This window comes from Alosa sapidissima, chromosome 11, assembly GCF_018492685.1.
Source record: "Alosa sapidissima isolate fAloSap1 chromosome 11, fAloSap1.pri, whole genome shotgun sequence".
NCBI lineage: Eukaryota > Metazoa > Chordata > Actinopteri > Clupeiformes > Clupeidae > Alosa > Alosa sapidissima.
Genome location: NC_055967.1, coordinates 13,401,573 through 13,417,602, shown reverse-complemented (window position 1 = coordinate 13,417,602; position 16,030 = coordinate 13,401,573). Strand labels below are relative to the sequence as shown.

Below are 16,030 nucleotides of genomic sequence, written 5' to 3'. Positions count from 1 at the left end.
CGGAGAAGTATAAACAGCAGTGAAGTGGCTGATGACTGGTGTGACATTACTATATTATTGGTATCATCAATGTTATTTTTTTACTTTATTAAAAGGTGCTATAAACAAATTCTCACTTTTTTAGGCTAAAACATTTTTTGTAAAAGGAGAGAAGTGCCGCACACTCAAACACAAGTGTTCCAACCAATAACCAGCGAGATGCGCATTTAGGAGAGTTTCAGTTGCACGGGAGGGAGGGGGAGGGAGTAGCGAGCTAGCTCTGTTTTGTTTGAACGTCAACAGAAGTGGCGTTGCCCAACATCGCTTAGAGCACCTTTAAACTTATTTTACCTATATGTCTATTTATTCAAATCTTTCCTAATCTTTCTTTGTCCCCTTAGGACACCACTGCACAGCAAAGTTGAGCAGCTAAATGCCTTTTCACTACATGTTTTACAAAGTATATCTATGTATGTGACAAATAAAATCCTTGAATCCTTAAATTGAATGTTTGTGTTTGTTAACATGCACAGGAAGGTGTTGTTGTGACAGTCACATTTCCTTTGGGATTAGTAAGATATTTGTTATTCTTAGTCTTATTTCAACCAGGAGCCTACTTACAAAAGTTTGTGTCAACTTGTAGTACTGATGTTTTCAGCATCCCATGTTCCCAAATAAACACAGATTAATCACAATTGTATCATTTAAAAAGTGTATTTCAGGGGGGAGAAGCAAATCCTCCAGATCCTACACTGGCAGAATGTAACTATTGATATTGTGGATACAAGAAATGGCACAAATAGTTCTTTCCCATCTACAGATGTCTAGATTGAATCCAGATATATGACATGACTTTGAACTATTCTGTCTTTCTTTTGGCTTGAAAAATTATGATTGCATATGCATAAAACAATGGCTTATGAATAGGTGTACAAAGACTGCGGGACATACAATAAAAAACCTACATATCAAGATGAGTCTTCGCTGCATTTGTACATTCGATCTTATCTAAGTAATGGAGTGCTAGATAACGACTTCACACAAACAATATCTTACAACTAAATTGTAAAAATCACACAGCATGAACAACTAAGGAGTTGCTTACTGTACATGGTTACCAGTGTCATACATGAAAACTATGTTCCACAAATCTGTATTTTCACATATACTACAGTAATGTTGCACCTCCTAGTTTGGTGTCTGACTTAAGCTTAAACCGTCTTTTTAAGACATTGTATTAAACATATAGATAAAGAGACATGAATGCTACTTTAAACTAAAAATAAGACCAGTCCCAGAGTTTGAAATATTCAACACCATTCAGCAGCACAGAAGTTCAACTTCTTAGAAATGGCATAGCTATCTAATAAACATCTTTCCATTCTCATTTAAGACAGATGTTTAGTTAAATCATGCCACCAATGTACACCATCAGCAAATCTGTGTTCTTAATTTTCCCCCTGGCAAATTTCCATTTTAGTACCGTTACTGAGACAATGAAAGTATGTTTATATGTTTGTAAAGTACTGTCATTAGATCGAATTACAGAGAGCAAGCATTACCCTTTAAACCACAATCAAAGACTTCCATGACAGACAAATGTTACTAGGACATGGCACAGAAAATCTTTTTTGTTGCCCGAAAACAGTCAATCATTAACATCCATCCAGATGATCCAGGGGTGGAGTCAAAACACTATTTTAGCGGAGGGGTACCCATCTATCAATTAGTCTGCTTTCTTTGGTGGTTTCTCGCTTCTGAGGGCAGTCCAGACATTGGTCAGTACTTCTGTGTAGAGGAGTGTACCCAGGAACACCACCGCTGTGCCAACCCAGTGCCAGGCAGTGAAGGGGTTCCGGAAGTACAAGATTGAGATGATGAGACTGACGAACTTCCGTAGTGTTACCACCAGTGTGACTGTGAGTGAGGTACACTCTGTGGTCAGGATGAACACTCCCCGTATGCACACATATCTAATTCAGCAGGTTAAAGGCTTACTCACTGTTTACCAAAGAGAAGAGTCTGAAAATCTTAAGTACGTATGCTCATTAAGTACGTATGCTCATTAAGTACATATGAGCTTTTGCACAATGGCTAATGCTGTAGCTCTAAGTATGTGCATTCTCTCTTATCCAAGTGGCCCGTACACATGCAACATTTATAATATTTTTGATACGTATTGTGCAATATTTGAGTAAAATGCTTGAAGGATACTGAGTTATGACATTCATCAGCAGATACAACCACATCACTGGAACAGCTTGTCCAATCAAGGGGACCTCCACAGGAGCTGGAAGAGAATGTATGTTTAAAATGCTTTCCATCATAATAATCATTTTAAAAGGAGCAAAGGTAAAATATATTCAATTAAATTCTTCAACTAAATTAAGGAGATCCAATAGATCTGTATGTTGTGATAATTTTAAACAACACACCACTTTGATTGAAGAGTAAACAATGGTTGTAGATGTCTGTAGATAAGAGCAAGAATCCTGGTAATGGAAGGCAATGCTGAAAGACAACAATGTACAAGCATATAAGTAAATGAAGTAAATGTATCCATGGACTTTACTTTAACTCTTAAATGTTATTGGAGATAAATCACAGTGGCACTCACATTATAGAAAAGGGCCTCTTTGGAGTGCTTCCCATACTGCTTATACAGTGTCTCCTGGAAGATTCCCATCCGAGCAGACATGAGCAAGGCAAAGGTCAACATAGCAATGCCTAAAGATGGAATTAAAAAGACATGTAGACTCTTTTTAGACTTACACTTATTTGTGCCTCAGATTTTGCACAGTTTACATTGATGACTAAAGCTCATCCAAAAAGCTCCTTCACACTGGACTTTTTTTCCCAAATGGCTTTTCTATGAAACACAAAACAGGTTAGCCAGCGGTACACCATATTTTGCCATATAGAGGGCCCTATTTTACACCCGGCGCAATGTGGGGCCAAACCTTGGGTGTTCCTATCTTAGGGCTGAGCTACACCAGGCGCGTAACTGAAGCGTTCCGTTCACGTTGCATCTACTGCAACAATTAGCTTCCACTACAATCAATGGAAGTAACTACACCAGAGGTGATAGTGGTGCGTACGTTCGAAAAACAAATAGACCATTCATGTGCGTCGCGAAAGGAGCACTTCAGTTACGTGCCTGGTGTAGCTTCCCTGTTACACCCAAAGTGGTGATTAATTTTCCGCCATGCGCTCCAGTTCAATTGAACATTATGCCCACGGGCGTGTCAATTAAAAAAATATGTGTGGTCAGGCGCATGATCCAAAAATCACTATCTTACACCCACTAAAAATCATTATGCCACTGACAAGAAAAATCTGGTCTAAAACGAAAAGCACACAGCTATTTTGGAGGCGCACTGTCAGGAAATGTAAGCAGCCCTTAGCAACGTAGCAAGTCCCAAGCAACGACTGGTCCACAGGATGAATATCCCTAGGATTTGTATTCAGTCATTTGAACATTACTGGGGTAAGTGTTGCTTTTTTCAGGCTATGTTTTCGATTGTAACCCCTTGTCAGTCAATAGTGAAAGTAAGTGTAAAACTGTTTTGTCGTTGCCTATGAGACCACGGTGAGCGCAGTTTCAGTTTGGATGAGTTCAAATAACAGGCGAGTGCAGATGCATGAAGGCTACTCCTAGTCACACAATTTTTTTAGTAAAGCAAAGTTTAGTGTAATCCTGGTGTTGCATACACAGTCTGGCGTGCAAGCAGATTCCTTCAGATGGCTGACTGTTAAAATACCAACGCACTGTTTGATGTTGCGCACCTTGCTATTAAAGTGAATGCCAGATGTCACTCTCATACAAGTAAGGCAGTGGACAAAGCAAAATAAAATAACTCAGCATTGATTACCATTCAGAAGTTTCATTAACCTACCCAAAAGCCACCACATAAAGGCATACACACTTTCCTCTTCTGTGCCCTTCTCTACATTCTGAAAAAAAAAAAGGTTTCCAGTCACTAATGGAACATGAAATTATTCACAATCAGTCCACTATTGCCAAGAAAGCTGTAAGCTCACCACTTGTCTAGCAGACATGATGGTACAGATGAAGATTCCAACTGACACCAGAATAATTGAAACGTATTTACTTGCTGTGTATCTACATGAGATAAAGTAATAGTTAAAATGCAGATTTGTGTGGTTACAGCTACAAAAAGCATATATGGCTTATATAAACTTACCTTTTTTTCAGAATTATGATACCAAGAATCATGTTGGCTATCAAAGAGCCCTGATAAAACAGACATTATAGGATTTACTGTAACATGAAATGCAGTTTCAAGAATATGAACTTAAATGACCATACCCTTAAGTGCATATACTCACAGATCTGAAAATCATGTGAAGGGGCATGGCAATGTTGAAGTTGAGAGCGTAATTATTAATGACGCTGACAGTGAAGAACATGGTCACCATGATGACATAATTACTAGGGCGAGAAATAGAAAATCATAATTGGTGTGAGTGTGTGTCTGTGTCTGTCTATCTATGTATGTGTGTCTGTGTGTGGGCTCTCTCTCTCTGTGTCTCTCTGTGTGTCTCTCTCTCTCTCTCTGTGTGTGTGTGTGTAGTGGTAAAATAAGAGGTGGGTAAACTATGAATCCTGTGATCACAGTCAGGTGGACTGCGCTGTGCAGTATCTGATTTCTTTAAAAAGGCATTCAGAACATGTTTGATGATGGTGGAGTTATTGTTCAATGTTTATAACAATACCAGTGGTATTTTAAATGGTTAGAGTGTTGATGAGTGTACACATTGTGAATGTGGATAGTGGACAGTGTGATTTTTTGAATGTTAAAAGTTGCAATTGCTGAATAAACTCTTTTAAGAGGAAAAGAAGAAATGTCAGAGGTGGAGAAACTGTACAGTGTGTGTATGTGTGTGTGTGTGTGTGATACAGGCGTGCACTGATTGAGCAGCAGATAATGAATAACCTACGACCAACCTCATAGGAATAGCAGGTTTCTTTCTCCCAAAATTCGTTTCGAATATGAACCCTTCGAGGGCAATGAATGCAAACTGAGCGAAGGTGACAATGTTTCCACATCCTGGAAAATCCCTGTATAAATTGTTCACACATAATTTCCACATTTGGTTATAATATCACCATACAGAGACAAAAGAGGACAGCTTTCCTTTTACCAAATAACATTTTCCGTAAGCAGAAGCTTCATGTTGTACACTTACACAAGCTGTTCAATGTTATCTTTAGCCTGGTCACAACAGTCTATGCCTAGAACTTGAGTCGCAAAGTTGCAAACCACTCACCTTACTAAAAGTTCCAAAAATACCACGTTACTGCAGCACCCAGCGAAAACCAAAATGACTGCAAATGCCGGATTCATCTTTATCATTTACGCATAACCGTATGTGTGTATCACAACTAACGAGGCACCGAATTTAACGATGTTCACAATGATCATTCACAGGCTAGGCTCAGGCTGTTTGACAGAGTGGAGACCGAATTGTTCAATGAAATGTGTAGGCTATGCAACGCCGATACCCTCCTTCCGGGTCTGTACGCCTGCATTATGGGAAAAGTAGTATATTTCTGTTATTTTCTCTATAGTCTTCGGTGATGATTGGGGACATGAAACACATTTCCCAAGTCGACGGAGCAAGCTATTAGAGGGTGTGTTCCATGTAAACCGGTAAATTAAGTAATAGGCATGAAATAAAGGTCTCCGGTCTCCACAAAACAAGTGTTTTTGCCAACAATGTAGGAGAACCGGCCAGGTCATGAAAGGACATATATCTACAACTTAATGTTAGAAAAATTAGATAATGTAATTGTAGGCGGTGGCATAAATTATGAATAGCCTGCTGGCAGGACTTTACTATCCCAAGTTACCAGCTGCTACACGACTGCGCACTCTGGAGATGCCTGAACGCACAGATTTTTCCTAACGTTACATCCACGCAGGCGCCGTGAATTTCGCTCATAACTACTAGCCAGAAGACGTGGCGGTAATAGTTGCAAAGCACAAGCACGTTTGTTGCGAAGACCAGGTCAATCGGAAAAATGATTTCGCTGACGGATTCTCAGAGTAAGATAGACTTCTATTTGAGGTCATATTATTGCTATCAGTGTGGGGTTCCGCTATTCCCAAGATTTATATTCGGCATCAGTGGGTACTCAGGAAAAGTAGCATAGCTAGCTAGCTGAATGAAAGAAAGGCCTTTGTAGGCTAACGTACTGTTTACAGTGGCATTCATAGTTAAGAATGATTCTTGTCCAGTTTGTATGTTAAAGGGTCACGATTCCCGGTGACAAAACTCTTAAAGTGTTGCCTCTAGTCATGAGTGTAACACTTTAAAAGATACAGTAACTTGCATCTTCCTGCGGTATCTGCCTCTGCTTAATAGCGTTAACCAAAGTCTACGTTGTTAGCAAAGCTTCATCCAAACTTTTCATTCAAGTCATGCCATATCTAAGTATTTTCGTCTGTCGCCTCAGAAATCGGAATGGGTCTAACAGGATTCGGCGTGTTTTTCCTCTTCTTTGGAATGATCCTGTTCTTCGATAAAGCCCTCCTTGCCATAGGAAATGTAAGTGTAACCCTAACGTTGCTTCTTTAAAATGATACCTAACAGCACTTAATTCAAGCTGCAATGAAACCCTGATCATATGCAAGCCTGAGATATGAGACAGACTGTGTGTGTGTGTGTGTGTGTGTGTGTGTGTGTGTGTGTGTGTGTGTGTGTGTGTGTGTGTGTGTGTGTGCGTGCGTGCGCGTGTGCGCGCGCGCGTGCGTGCGTGCAGATATTATTTGTTACAGGTTTATCATTTGTCATCGGCCTGGAGCGCACCTTCAGATTCTTCTTCCAAAGGCATAAAGCAAAAGCCACCAGTTTCTTCCTAGGGGGTGTGTTTGTTGTATTGATCGGTTGGCCTATTGTTGGTGTGGTCTTCGAGACCTATGGCTTCTTTCTGTTATTCAGGTAAGTTTTGGATGTCTACTTGCTCCCAAGCCACTGAACATGGGGTATTTTTTAATGATATGAAGCTGCCCAGTGAGACTATGATGGATTTACCACAATTGGAGAACAATCAGTCTACATTACTGAAGCTTAAATCATTTAGATTGGGGTTTTCTTGATCATTTGGCCGTTCTATTATCTAACTTCCAAAGCCAGTCCTAGATTTCAGTGACTGTATTTAATTAGGCTGTAAACTAGTCTAAGCAGCCATCTGTCTGTGTAGGTGTAACAAACATTTATGTTTGATCAAATTCAGCCAATAATCCTATCATACAGTTGTCTAGCTGTGTATATATATACTCAAAAATACATTGTATGCCATGCTATATACTAGGCATGCATTGTGAGTTTTAGTGGGCAAACACCTGTTTATGCCAATCATCAGTCAGTGCTGACAGCTGTAGTGCGAGCAGCTTTGTTACGAGTGACCAAATGTCTGCCTAGTGCAACTAAAAGTACTCATTGGTTGCACTGATGTGCCTAAAATGTTGCATACATATGTGCACCCACGAACAGGCCTATAGGATCTTTATGTTATAATGTCATGTCATAAGCACGGTTCAAGCTGTGCCTGACATGTGGATATGGCAGAGGCTCCGTGGCTGCTGTAACCTGTTAACATGGGTGCCCAAATGAAAATCAACATGCAACGGAGCCGTTCCACAGACGCAACGCAGGCAGTGTGTTCAAGCTTTAAGTCGCTTAAGAGTATAGATGGATAGATAGATACTTTAAGACGTTGTCTTAAATTATGCAATTCTCCTTTCCAATCACACAGTAGTCGCACTGTTTACAGTGTGTAAAAAAACACAGAAAATACCATCATAAATCATAAAGTAAATACCTTGGAAGTTATCGTGGCACTAGTGTTTACCACAAATAAGAACAAAGACCTGACACTATTATTTATAGTTATTTAATAATTTATTGTATAAGAGCCTTTCATTTGGATACCAGATAGTTAGGCCTTTTTAAAGGCAACATCCCACCATTGATCAGTACTTTTCAATTCGCTAAATATTAGAGTTTTTACATTGTGTTTGTTAAAAATGAATATCGGCTGATTTAGCGGTTATTGAAATCCTCAAATATCGAAATCTGTATCGGCCTTTCAAATCCCACATGGGTCAGGCTCTAGTAGATATTGGTGGTGGCTAGTGAGGTTCTGCCTTCACTGTAAAGCGCTTTGGGTGTCTAGAAAAGTGCTACATTAATGCAGTGTGTTGCTTTTGCTGCTGGTGTTTCTGTTGTGCCTGATTCTTCTTGATCTAGCCAGCATACAAGACCAGTGTAGTATTTAGACCCCTTATATTTGACCACTTCCAAATTTCAGTGGGATAGACAGGGTTTTTGAGTTATGTTGTATTTTTGCACGAGTTTACTTGTCATGAATGCACAAAAGATATGTTGTACATATCAGAATAGTCTAGCGGTGTTTGCTGCCTCACTCCTTATCCAGTGAATCATAGAACTGTCCGTTGTGGTGGCACATGTCCCCACTTAAAGATGCTCTAAGCGATGCTGGGTAACGTCACATCTTTTGACTTCCAAACAAAACAGAGAGCTAGCTCGCTACTTCCTCCCCCTTCCTCCCGTGCAATTGAAACACTCCTAAAAGCGCATCTCGTCTGTGATTTGCTGGAACAGTTTATGTTTTTATGGGCTAGGTATGCTTAGGTTTTTTTTGTTGCCGTTTATGGAGCCTGGGCTGTCCACAGAGATCACGTTTTTTTACAGAGTATTCAGGACACAGACAGCTAGCGGTTGGTTAGGTGATGTTTGCAGTAAGTGACATAAAATGTTTTAGCCAAAAAACGTGGCATCGCTTAGAGCAGTGATTCTCAAATGGGGGTACACGTACCCCTGGGGGGATACGTGAAGGCACTCCAGGGGGTATGTGAGATTTTAAAATATACATATATTTAAAAAGTAGAATCCATGCAAAATACTTTAAAAACAATTATTTAATAAATATTTCAGGAAAATTTAAGTTCATAAAATGAATTTTATATTTCAGTAGGCTATTCAATTTCATTATCCTAAAAACCCAGAGTCCCCCCCCATACCAAGATGGTTCGACCCAACCTGTCACATGCCACCCGCCATCACCTGTCAATCACTGTCAAAACTCAAACAATGGAGTCGTGGTTGAGGTGTAGCGGTAATTCTTGTCCGCTGGTTAGGGGGTACTTGGCTGACAAAAAATATTTCACAGGGGGTACATTACTGAAAAAAGGTTGAGAATCACTGGCTTAGAGCACCTTTAAGCTAACCTGACTCTCGCGAGATTAATTTCGTTCCGCCTAGCTCCACTCACTTCCATCTGGGATCGCTTCCGTTGAGAGTGATTTCGGCACCAGATTTTATGGTAGAGCCAATCAGGACGCAGGGTGGGAGTTTCATAGATGTGACGTAGCGTAGAAGCGACTGTGAGACGATTCTCAGCGTCACGGGTTGGCTTCGATGTGAGTGGTTGAAGTAGCACGTCAATAGATGACGGACAAGTGGCTTATCCAATCATATGCAAGGATTTTTGATGAGGCCCAGCCTGGGTTTTTTGAACATACCACTTTTACATGCAACTCTTTGAAAAGCCATTCTGAATCCAGCAAGATGGCATTTGAAGTGTCATTATCTTATGTCACAGAACAATTGTTGTACTACAAGTTTTTGTGGTTGAATGTTGTGGTTGAACACTGTTCCTTTCTCCTCTCCAGAGGGTTCTTTCCAGTTGCTGTTGGTTTCATTAGGAGGATACCCGTTCTGGGGTCTCTTCTCAACCTCCCAGGTATCAGTGGGGTAAGTTCCTCTGCCTGATCAGTTACACTGAATTCCTTAATTGAGCTCTTCATTGTGTGTTAACAGCAATTCATTTGATATTCTTTTTTTTCTAGTTGGTTGATAAAGTTGGCGAGAGTAACACCATGGTATAACGGTAACTGGTGGTCACAATGGACATTTGCTTGATCATTCCCTAACAATATTTATACTTCAACATTTTACATTTTAAATGTTACTTTACTGCCCACTGCCAACACTCCTTAAGGTGAATTTGGACAGTCAATTCAGACCTCTTTCCACCTGAAGGAAAACATTTTTTCCTCCATAAACTTTCATCTGGCTACTGAAGTTACTGAAGCTTCCTTTTGACACAAGAGGTAATTTATCGCATGAAGTGCATTGCCATGACAGAAAAGACCATAAAGATTTGGGGACTTTTCCAACCCAATCCAGAGACAGGCTGTGCTTCATGGTGTAACGTGTCTCCATCTGGTGGCTAAGCAGGACTAAACCATGAGCACTCTGACTCAGCACTGTTGGATCTAGCATCCCCATTGTGTGTGTTCAAATGTTGATGTGAAATGACCAAACTTTGGAGAACGTTCTTCAGAGAATCACGTGTGTGAAAAGCAGGTCGTTCTGTACAGTGCTGTGCTGATCTGATGGGAGGAGTGTTGTGCGTGTAATAAAAGGTTACTGATTTTTTGTAAGGTTGCTTTAAGTGTTGATGGCTCTTTATCTGCCAATGCATCTGGGAATGAGACTATATGCCAACATTTTGGTAGTCACCAAGTTCAGTGAAGTTATATAGAGCAAAACCAGAATTTTGAACTACATAATCCATTATTTATGAACTTTCAGAATTTTTTCATGTGCTCATGAATTCTGTAACATGCCTACATATGACCAATAATAGGGCTCACTACGCCTACTTATAGGTTATGCACAAACGGGTTGTGCAGCGAAGCAAATGTCACTGGGGTATAGACCATGACGGGTAACATGATACTGTTCATAATATCATGGTTGTGATCACAAGCTTACAGGCATGAACCCAGGGGGACATTGCATTGCTATGACCACAGCAGTATACCAGGGCTTTTTCTTGCCCTGTGTTTTCTACTGTGGAAGTGAACTTTTCCTAACTCCTCAGGCACTTAGACAGACAACATTACTGATCATTTTGGTATCGTCATGTTACATTCTCTTTTACCAATGCAACGATACATATGACATGTATACGTGCAACTGGGAATATTTTCTTTACCATCTTTATTCGAATCTGACAGTGTTATGAATGAAGAATGATATTTGTGTGAAACTGACTGTCTTTTGATATTTGTATGTCATGTATGTTTAATGGAAACTGCTTGTGATTGAAATGCTTAACACTGACAGGAACCACTCATTTTATATTGTGTTGTCGGGCAGTTGTCCCATAGAGCTTGATGAGATGGAGATGTTTACCTGGGGATATACAGTAGGCCTCATTTGAGTGAGGAACGAGTTCACAACATCTCTGATTTTTAATTACAAACGTGCAATCTGTACTTTTTACAAGTCTGAAAATTAAAAATGTATGGAGTGGACTATATTGTGTATGTGTTTTGCTGAGCAATTAACAATGTTAAAAGTAGTCCCATTTTTAATTCAGTGGCTACAAAATTGATTTAAATGGCAAACTACCTTCATACTCCCATGACATATTTGATGCATTTGAACCTCAAAAGTAACAAAAAGGGGTAGCCATTGTCATCTGCAGTTTCCATTTTAAACCACAAATATTATCCCACAGAATCATTTCATGCTGTTCAGCATGCAATCTGTTGCTACAACTAGATTTTTTGTCTAAAAATTAAAGTAAAACCATTGATAAAGTGTGACAGACAAAGTAAGTGTTCCCCTCTGGTCATCGGGAGTTAATCTAAGACCTCACATATGTAAGCTAATAAGAATGATGAGGAACCTTATACTTTACATATTTTATCAGTATTTAAAATACTGAATACCACTAGAGCTGAGAAAACTTCTTTTATTCATTTACCTTTTTTTTTTACCTGAAAACCACTGACCTAAATGGCAGGAAAACCACCAACAGGCCAGCTGATCCTAATAAAAGCTTGCTAACCTGGTAACTGATGTCTTTTTGCAATATCGTGCTGTGAAGGCTTCTCTTCTCGTGCCGTGTTCAAATCCAAACAACAAAATTACCCAGGATGGCTAGTAGGAACAACAGGTGTGTGTGTATCTGTTTTTCACAGGATGAAATACCATCAAAATCACTAGAGATGAAAACGTACCTCAAATATTGACAAACTGTTGCTTTAGATATCCATGAAAAAAAATGGAACATTTTGGAACAAATCAAATTGGGGGCCAAGCAGCGAGGCTGCAAAGGCACCCATTGTGTTTCTGTTTTCTTATTATTGTTCTGCCATTGAAGTTCATGGCAGCCCATAGAACTGTCAGGTAGAACGCTTGCAGCTATATTAAATATTTAAATATTTAATTTCAAATTGCCAAAATGGTCTAATTGACATTTTTCCCATAGTGGATACACTACAGAGCTTAAGTTTTTAAGGTTTATTCAAATAGAAATCAGTTACACTGAAATGGCGGAAACCTTTTTTTGACCTGTCAGGTTATTTGTAATGACGGAATGAATTGGTGATACATGTTAAATTACAAATCTTTCAAGTCCCTCTGGATGTTCCACAATGTATCAGCACTCTTCTTCAGCTGGGCCATCTCATCCTCAGTCAGAGTCATGTTGACAACACTGCTCACCCCACTACTGTTCAGCACACAGGGCAGGCTCAGGTACACCTCATCGCCTATGCCAAACATGCCCTGCAAATCAAAAAGTTACCGTCACCCACCTATACATCCACTAGTACATATACAGTATATATATGTGTCTGTGAAGTGGTTTGCCATCCCCTCAACATGTACAGTATGTATCACTCCTGTACAAGTACATTTACTGACCTTTACCATAGTTGACACTGGATGGATCCTATTCAGATTTTTCATGAGGCTTTCGATCAGGTCAGCTACACTTAGACCAATAGCCCAGTTGGTGTACCCCTTCAGTTTAATGACCTCATAGGCACTGCAGGAAAAGGAGCCAACTGAAAATTCAACTGTACCACCATAATGCAGCTTTTCATCCTTTCTGTGCACTGCATATTGCTTACCTGTCTACAACCCTCTTATGAGTTTCCTTCCAGTTCTCCTTGTCATATTCCGTCCCAATGTCTGGATTGAGTTTCTGAAGACTCACCCCTGCTACATTTGCACCACTCCATACAGGCACTATAGGAAAACAATGGTCCATAGTTATAAGACTAAACGCATGATTTTGGGTAAGCCATATAAGAAAGGCTGCCCCCACAACCCAGGACACAAGCTGCACTTCATCACACATATTTTATCCATTAAGGAAGTGATGTTTTCAGCATGTTTTAATTGTCTGTATGTTTGTTAGCAGGATAAAGCCATATTTCCATGATGGTGGAAGGGCCAAGGCAGAACTCTTGAAATTCACTTTCATTAGCATTGTGAGATAGAGCATTCTCCTCTCACAATGCTAATGAAAGTGAATTTCATGGGACCCTCTAGTCTGACAAAAGGAAAAAGAAAGAAAAGAAACCTAACCGTAAAAAAACTGCTTTTGGGAGAAGACAAGCGATCTTGATAACATCTCAGAGCAGTCTTCCTATGTGTGCTTTGACTTACCACTGGAGTCTCCATGCTCTCCTAAAATCCAGCCGTTGAAGCTGCTGGAATGGATGCCAAGCTTCTCAGCCATCAGGTAGCGGAAGCGGGCCGAGTCCAGGTTGGTGCCACTACCAATGACGCGGTGTTTGGGCAGACCACTCAACTTCCAGGTCACATAGGTTAAGACATCCACTAATAAGAAAGAAATTTGTTCAGAAATATCTATATAGTATAATTGTGGGATGCTATGAATCCAAATTCATAAATTAGAGGTACCCCTCTGTCAGCACAGTGTACCCCTCTATAATCAGCACAGTTACACAGTTGAACTTAAAAGTTGGCTTAGTAAATGGTAGATCAATATGTGTCATGACTCAAGGTATGGTCTAGCATGAGCATTTGTACGGATTGTACTAATGATGTTAGACTGATTTGTGAACCTGGGTTGGAAACCACAATCAGGATGCAGTTGGGGCTGTATCTGACAATCTGAGGGATGATGTGTTTAAAAATGTTGACATTCCTCTGCACCAGATTCAGCCTGCTTTCCCCCTCTTGCTGGCGCACACCAGCTGTGACCACAACGATCCGCGAGTGAGCAGTCACCGAGTAATCTAATGTTTTGGAGACATTAAACAAAAAAAATGGAATTTAAAATGTAGAACACTATTGATCTATAATATTGTGATCCAGTTCCAAACCTCCCTCACCTTTGCCAGCAACTATCTTTGGTGTCTTTAAGAAGAGGCTACCATGCTGGAGGTCCATCATTTCTCCTTTGAGTTTATCCTCCATCACATCCACCAAAGCTAACTCATCACAAAGGTCCTATTGACAAATAGAGGAGAGAATTTGCAGTATGTAATGTCACATGAAAAATCAATATTATGATATAAATGTGACCTTTATAGTAGTGCATAGTCACAGTTTGTCATGTGAAGTCATCAATAGTTGTTTTTGGTGGTGAGGATGATTTTTTACAAACGAAAACTTGCCCGCAGTAGGATGCTGACGGCACAGGCCATTCCCACCTGGCCCACCCCGACCACGGTCACCTTGTTCCTGGGTGGCTCTGCTGGCCCACTGAAGAGGGGCATAATGAGCTTCTGCAGGACTGAGGCCATGTCCAGAGCTGCAGCAAAACAGATTTAAGTAGTCTCCAACTGGCTGAGAGATCAAATGAATTAAGACCAATGTCCATTTGCCAACCATGCACACGTTCATGCATTACATTTTGTACCATCCACACTCAAACACAACACACTTTCATACATACATTGATTTTTGTTGTTCGTTATCTGGTAGTAGGGAAACCTTGACTCATGTTTGAGTGAAGACAATTGAGCCATATTCATGAGAAAGCATCAACAATGCACTACTCAGATTATTATAAAACAAACATGCAGACTCTTGACCTGGTTAGCCTGGTTAGACATGAAGTGTAGGCTTCATCTTAAAAGTTTTACATTCAAGTAGCCATTATTGATAAATACAAAATGTAACTACATTCAAGATTTCATTCATTCCATTACACATACGGATACAAAGACATGCACGGACTCTCACATGAAACCCAATGCAGGCAAGGTCAGAATATTGTTAATTTATAGAAGACAATCAGACATCAGAGTACTCGCTCAAATACTTGCTTTGATGGATGATGTTCCGGGCTGCCAGGTATAGATACCACCAAGAAATCAACATGGCATGTCAGGAAAAGAGGGATGGAAGGAGGCACGCAGTTCCCCTGCTGCAGTGGTCAGTGTAGCTTACTGAGGAAATGCACTGCAGTGCCCAAGAGTGCCACTCCTCCCCATCCCAATCAGGGAGCAGAGCACCTGGTTCCGGCTGCACCAGACACAGCATAACACCTCTTTTCCTCCTCCATCTCACCCCCTCCACCTCCACAATAATTTATTCCTGCAGCCAATGTCTGTCTACAGACAGGTAATTGGGTTAATGTAATCCCTTGACAACTTCAATCTGCTACATGTGCACCTGCATCCAAATGACTAATTCATGCTTGTTCTGTATCAGGGGTGTATCCTGAACAAGCTGTTGAAAATGACTACAATTACATGTCACTGATATGCACATTACAAAGAAAGAATGACAAAAAATGCAATTTTATTGTAAATCAATTTAAATTCAGGGAAATGTAACCATGTGAAGTTGATAAATAGTATGCCTTTCAAGTAACACTAGGCTAAACAAAAATCACACAAATGCTGGTAACTTAGCTATTTTATTAGGCCTATTATGTCTTGAACTGAGAGTGAACAAAACATTGCTGTTTGTCTCCACATACAAAAAAATGCACAGAGTGCTACTTAAATCCAGCGATGATCTCAAGGTAATCCCTTTTTGGAACCAGTCCCATTTTTAATACCCAAAAGCTAGGACGTGTATCAAGGGCAGTAAAAGTAAGGCTTCGTTTTGTTTAACTCTTACACACAATGATGAATGAGTAAATCCAAATTAGATTCAGATATATTTAGACCATTGGACCAGGGTTAAACCTGTGAGTATTAGAATCAACCTGTTT

At 40.1% G+C, this 16,030-nt stretch overlaps 3 protein-coding genes across 3 annotated transcripts; 1 reads left to right on the top strand and 2 right to left on the bottom strand.

Moving 5' to 3' along the window:
* Positions 1-677: 677 nt before the first annotated feature.
* Positions 678-5,510, bottom strand: slc35b4 (solute carrier family 35 member B4). The gene is made up of 10 exons (XM_042111187.1): positions 5,272-5,510; positions 4,949-5,062; positions 4,330-4,432; positions 4,185-4,234; positions 4,021-4,102; positions 3,876-3,933; positions 2,597-2,706; positions 2,415-2,490; positions 2,194-2,269; positions 678-1,952 (listed from the first exon to the last, which is right to left on the bottom strand). The coding sequence occupies exons 1-10, from the start codon at positions 5,355-5,357 to the stop codon at positions 1,706-1,708; spliced, it is 1,002 nt and encodes a 333-aa protein (XP_041967121.1). The 5' UTR covers positions 5,358-5,510; the 3' UTR covers positions 678-1,705.
* A 346-nt stretch (positions 5,511-5,856) lies between these two features.
* On the top strand, positions 5,857-11,354 carry golt1bb (golgi transport 1Bb). The gene is made up of 5 exons (XM_042111168.1): positions 5,857-6,050; positions 6,461-6,552; positions 6,767-6,945; positions 9,702-9,783; positions 9,879-11,354. Exons 1-5 carry the CDS (start codon positions 6,026-6,028, stop codon positions 9,915-9,917), a joined length of 417 nt encoding a protein of 138 aa, XP_041967102.1. The 5' UTR covers positions 5,857-6,025; the 3' UTR covers positions 9,918-11,354.
* Positions 11,355-12,337: 983 nt separating this feature from the next.
* On the bottom strand, positions 12,338-15,285 carry ldhbb (lactate dehydrogenase Bb). Its single transcript, XM_042110367.1, has 8 exons — positions 15,135-15,285; positions 14,481-14,617; positions 14,196-14,313; positions 13,926-14,099; positions 13,504-13,677; positions 12,963-13,080; positions 12,754-12,877; positions 12,338-12,615 (listed from the first exon to the last, which is right to left on the bottom strand). The coding sequence occupies exons 1-8, from the start codon at positions 15,187-15,189 to the stop codon at positions 12,448-12,450; spliced, it is 1,068 nt and encodes a 355-aa protein (XP_041966301.1). The 5' UTR covers positions 15,190-15,285; the 3' UTR covers positions 12,338-12,447.
* Between the last annotated feature and the right edge of the window lie 745 nt (positions 15,286-16,030).

Coding starts and splice junctions, on each gene's coding strand:
- slc35b4 (XM_042111187.1), bottom strand. CDS start 5,357: ATGATAAAGATGAATCCGGCATTTGCAGTCATTTTGGTTTTCGCTGGG. Junction 5,063..5,271: donor TTTTTGGAACTTTTAGTAAG/GTGAGTGGTTTG, acceptor CAATTTATACAG/GGATTTTCCAGGATGTGGAA. Junction 2,270..2,414: donor TTTACTCTTCAATCAAAGTG/GTGTGTTGTTTA, acceptor ATTCTCTTCCAG/CTCCTGTGGAGGTCCCCTTG.
- golt1bb (XM_042111168.1), top strand. CDS start 6,026: ATGATTTCGCTGACGGATTCTCAGA. Junction 6,051..6,460: donor TTCGCTGACGGATTCTCAGA/GTAAGATAGACT, acceptor CTGTCGCCTCAG/AAATCGGAATGGGTCTAACA. Junction 9,784..9,878: donor ACCTCCCAGGTATCAGTGGG/GTAAGTTCCTCT, acceptor TTTTTTTTCTAG/TTGGTTGATAAAGTTGGCGA.
- ldhbb (XM_042110367.1), bottom strand. CDS start 15,189: ATGTTGATTTCTTGGTGGTATCTATACCTGGCAGCCCGGAACATCATC. Junction 14,314..14,480: donor CCGTCAGCATCCTACTGCGG/GCAAGTTTTCGT, acceptor ATTTGTCAATAG/GACCTTTGTGATGAGTTAGC. Junction 12,616..12,753: donor CAGTGTCAACTATGGTAAAG/GTCAGTAAATGT, acceptor TTTGATTTGCAG/GGCATGTTTGGCATAGGCGA.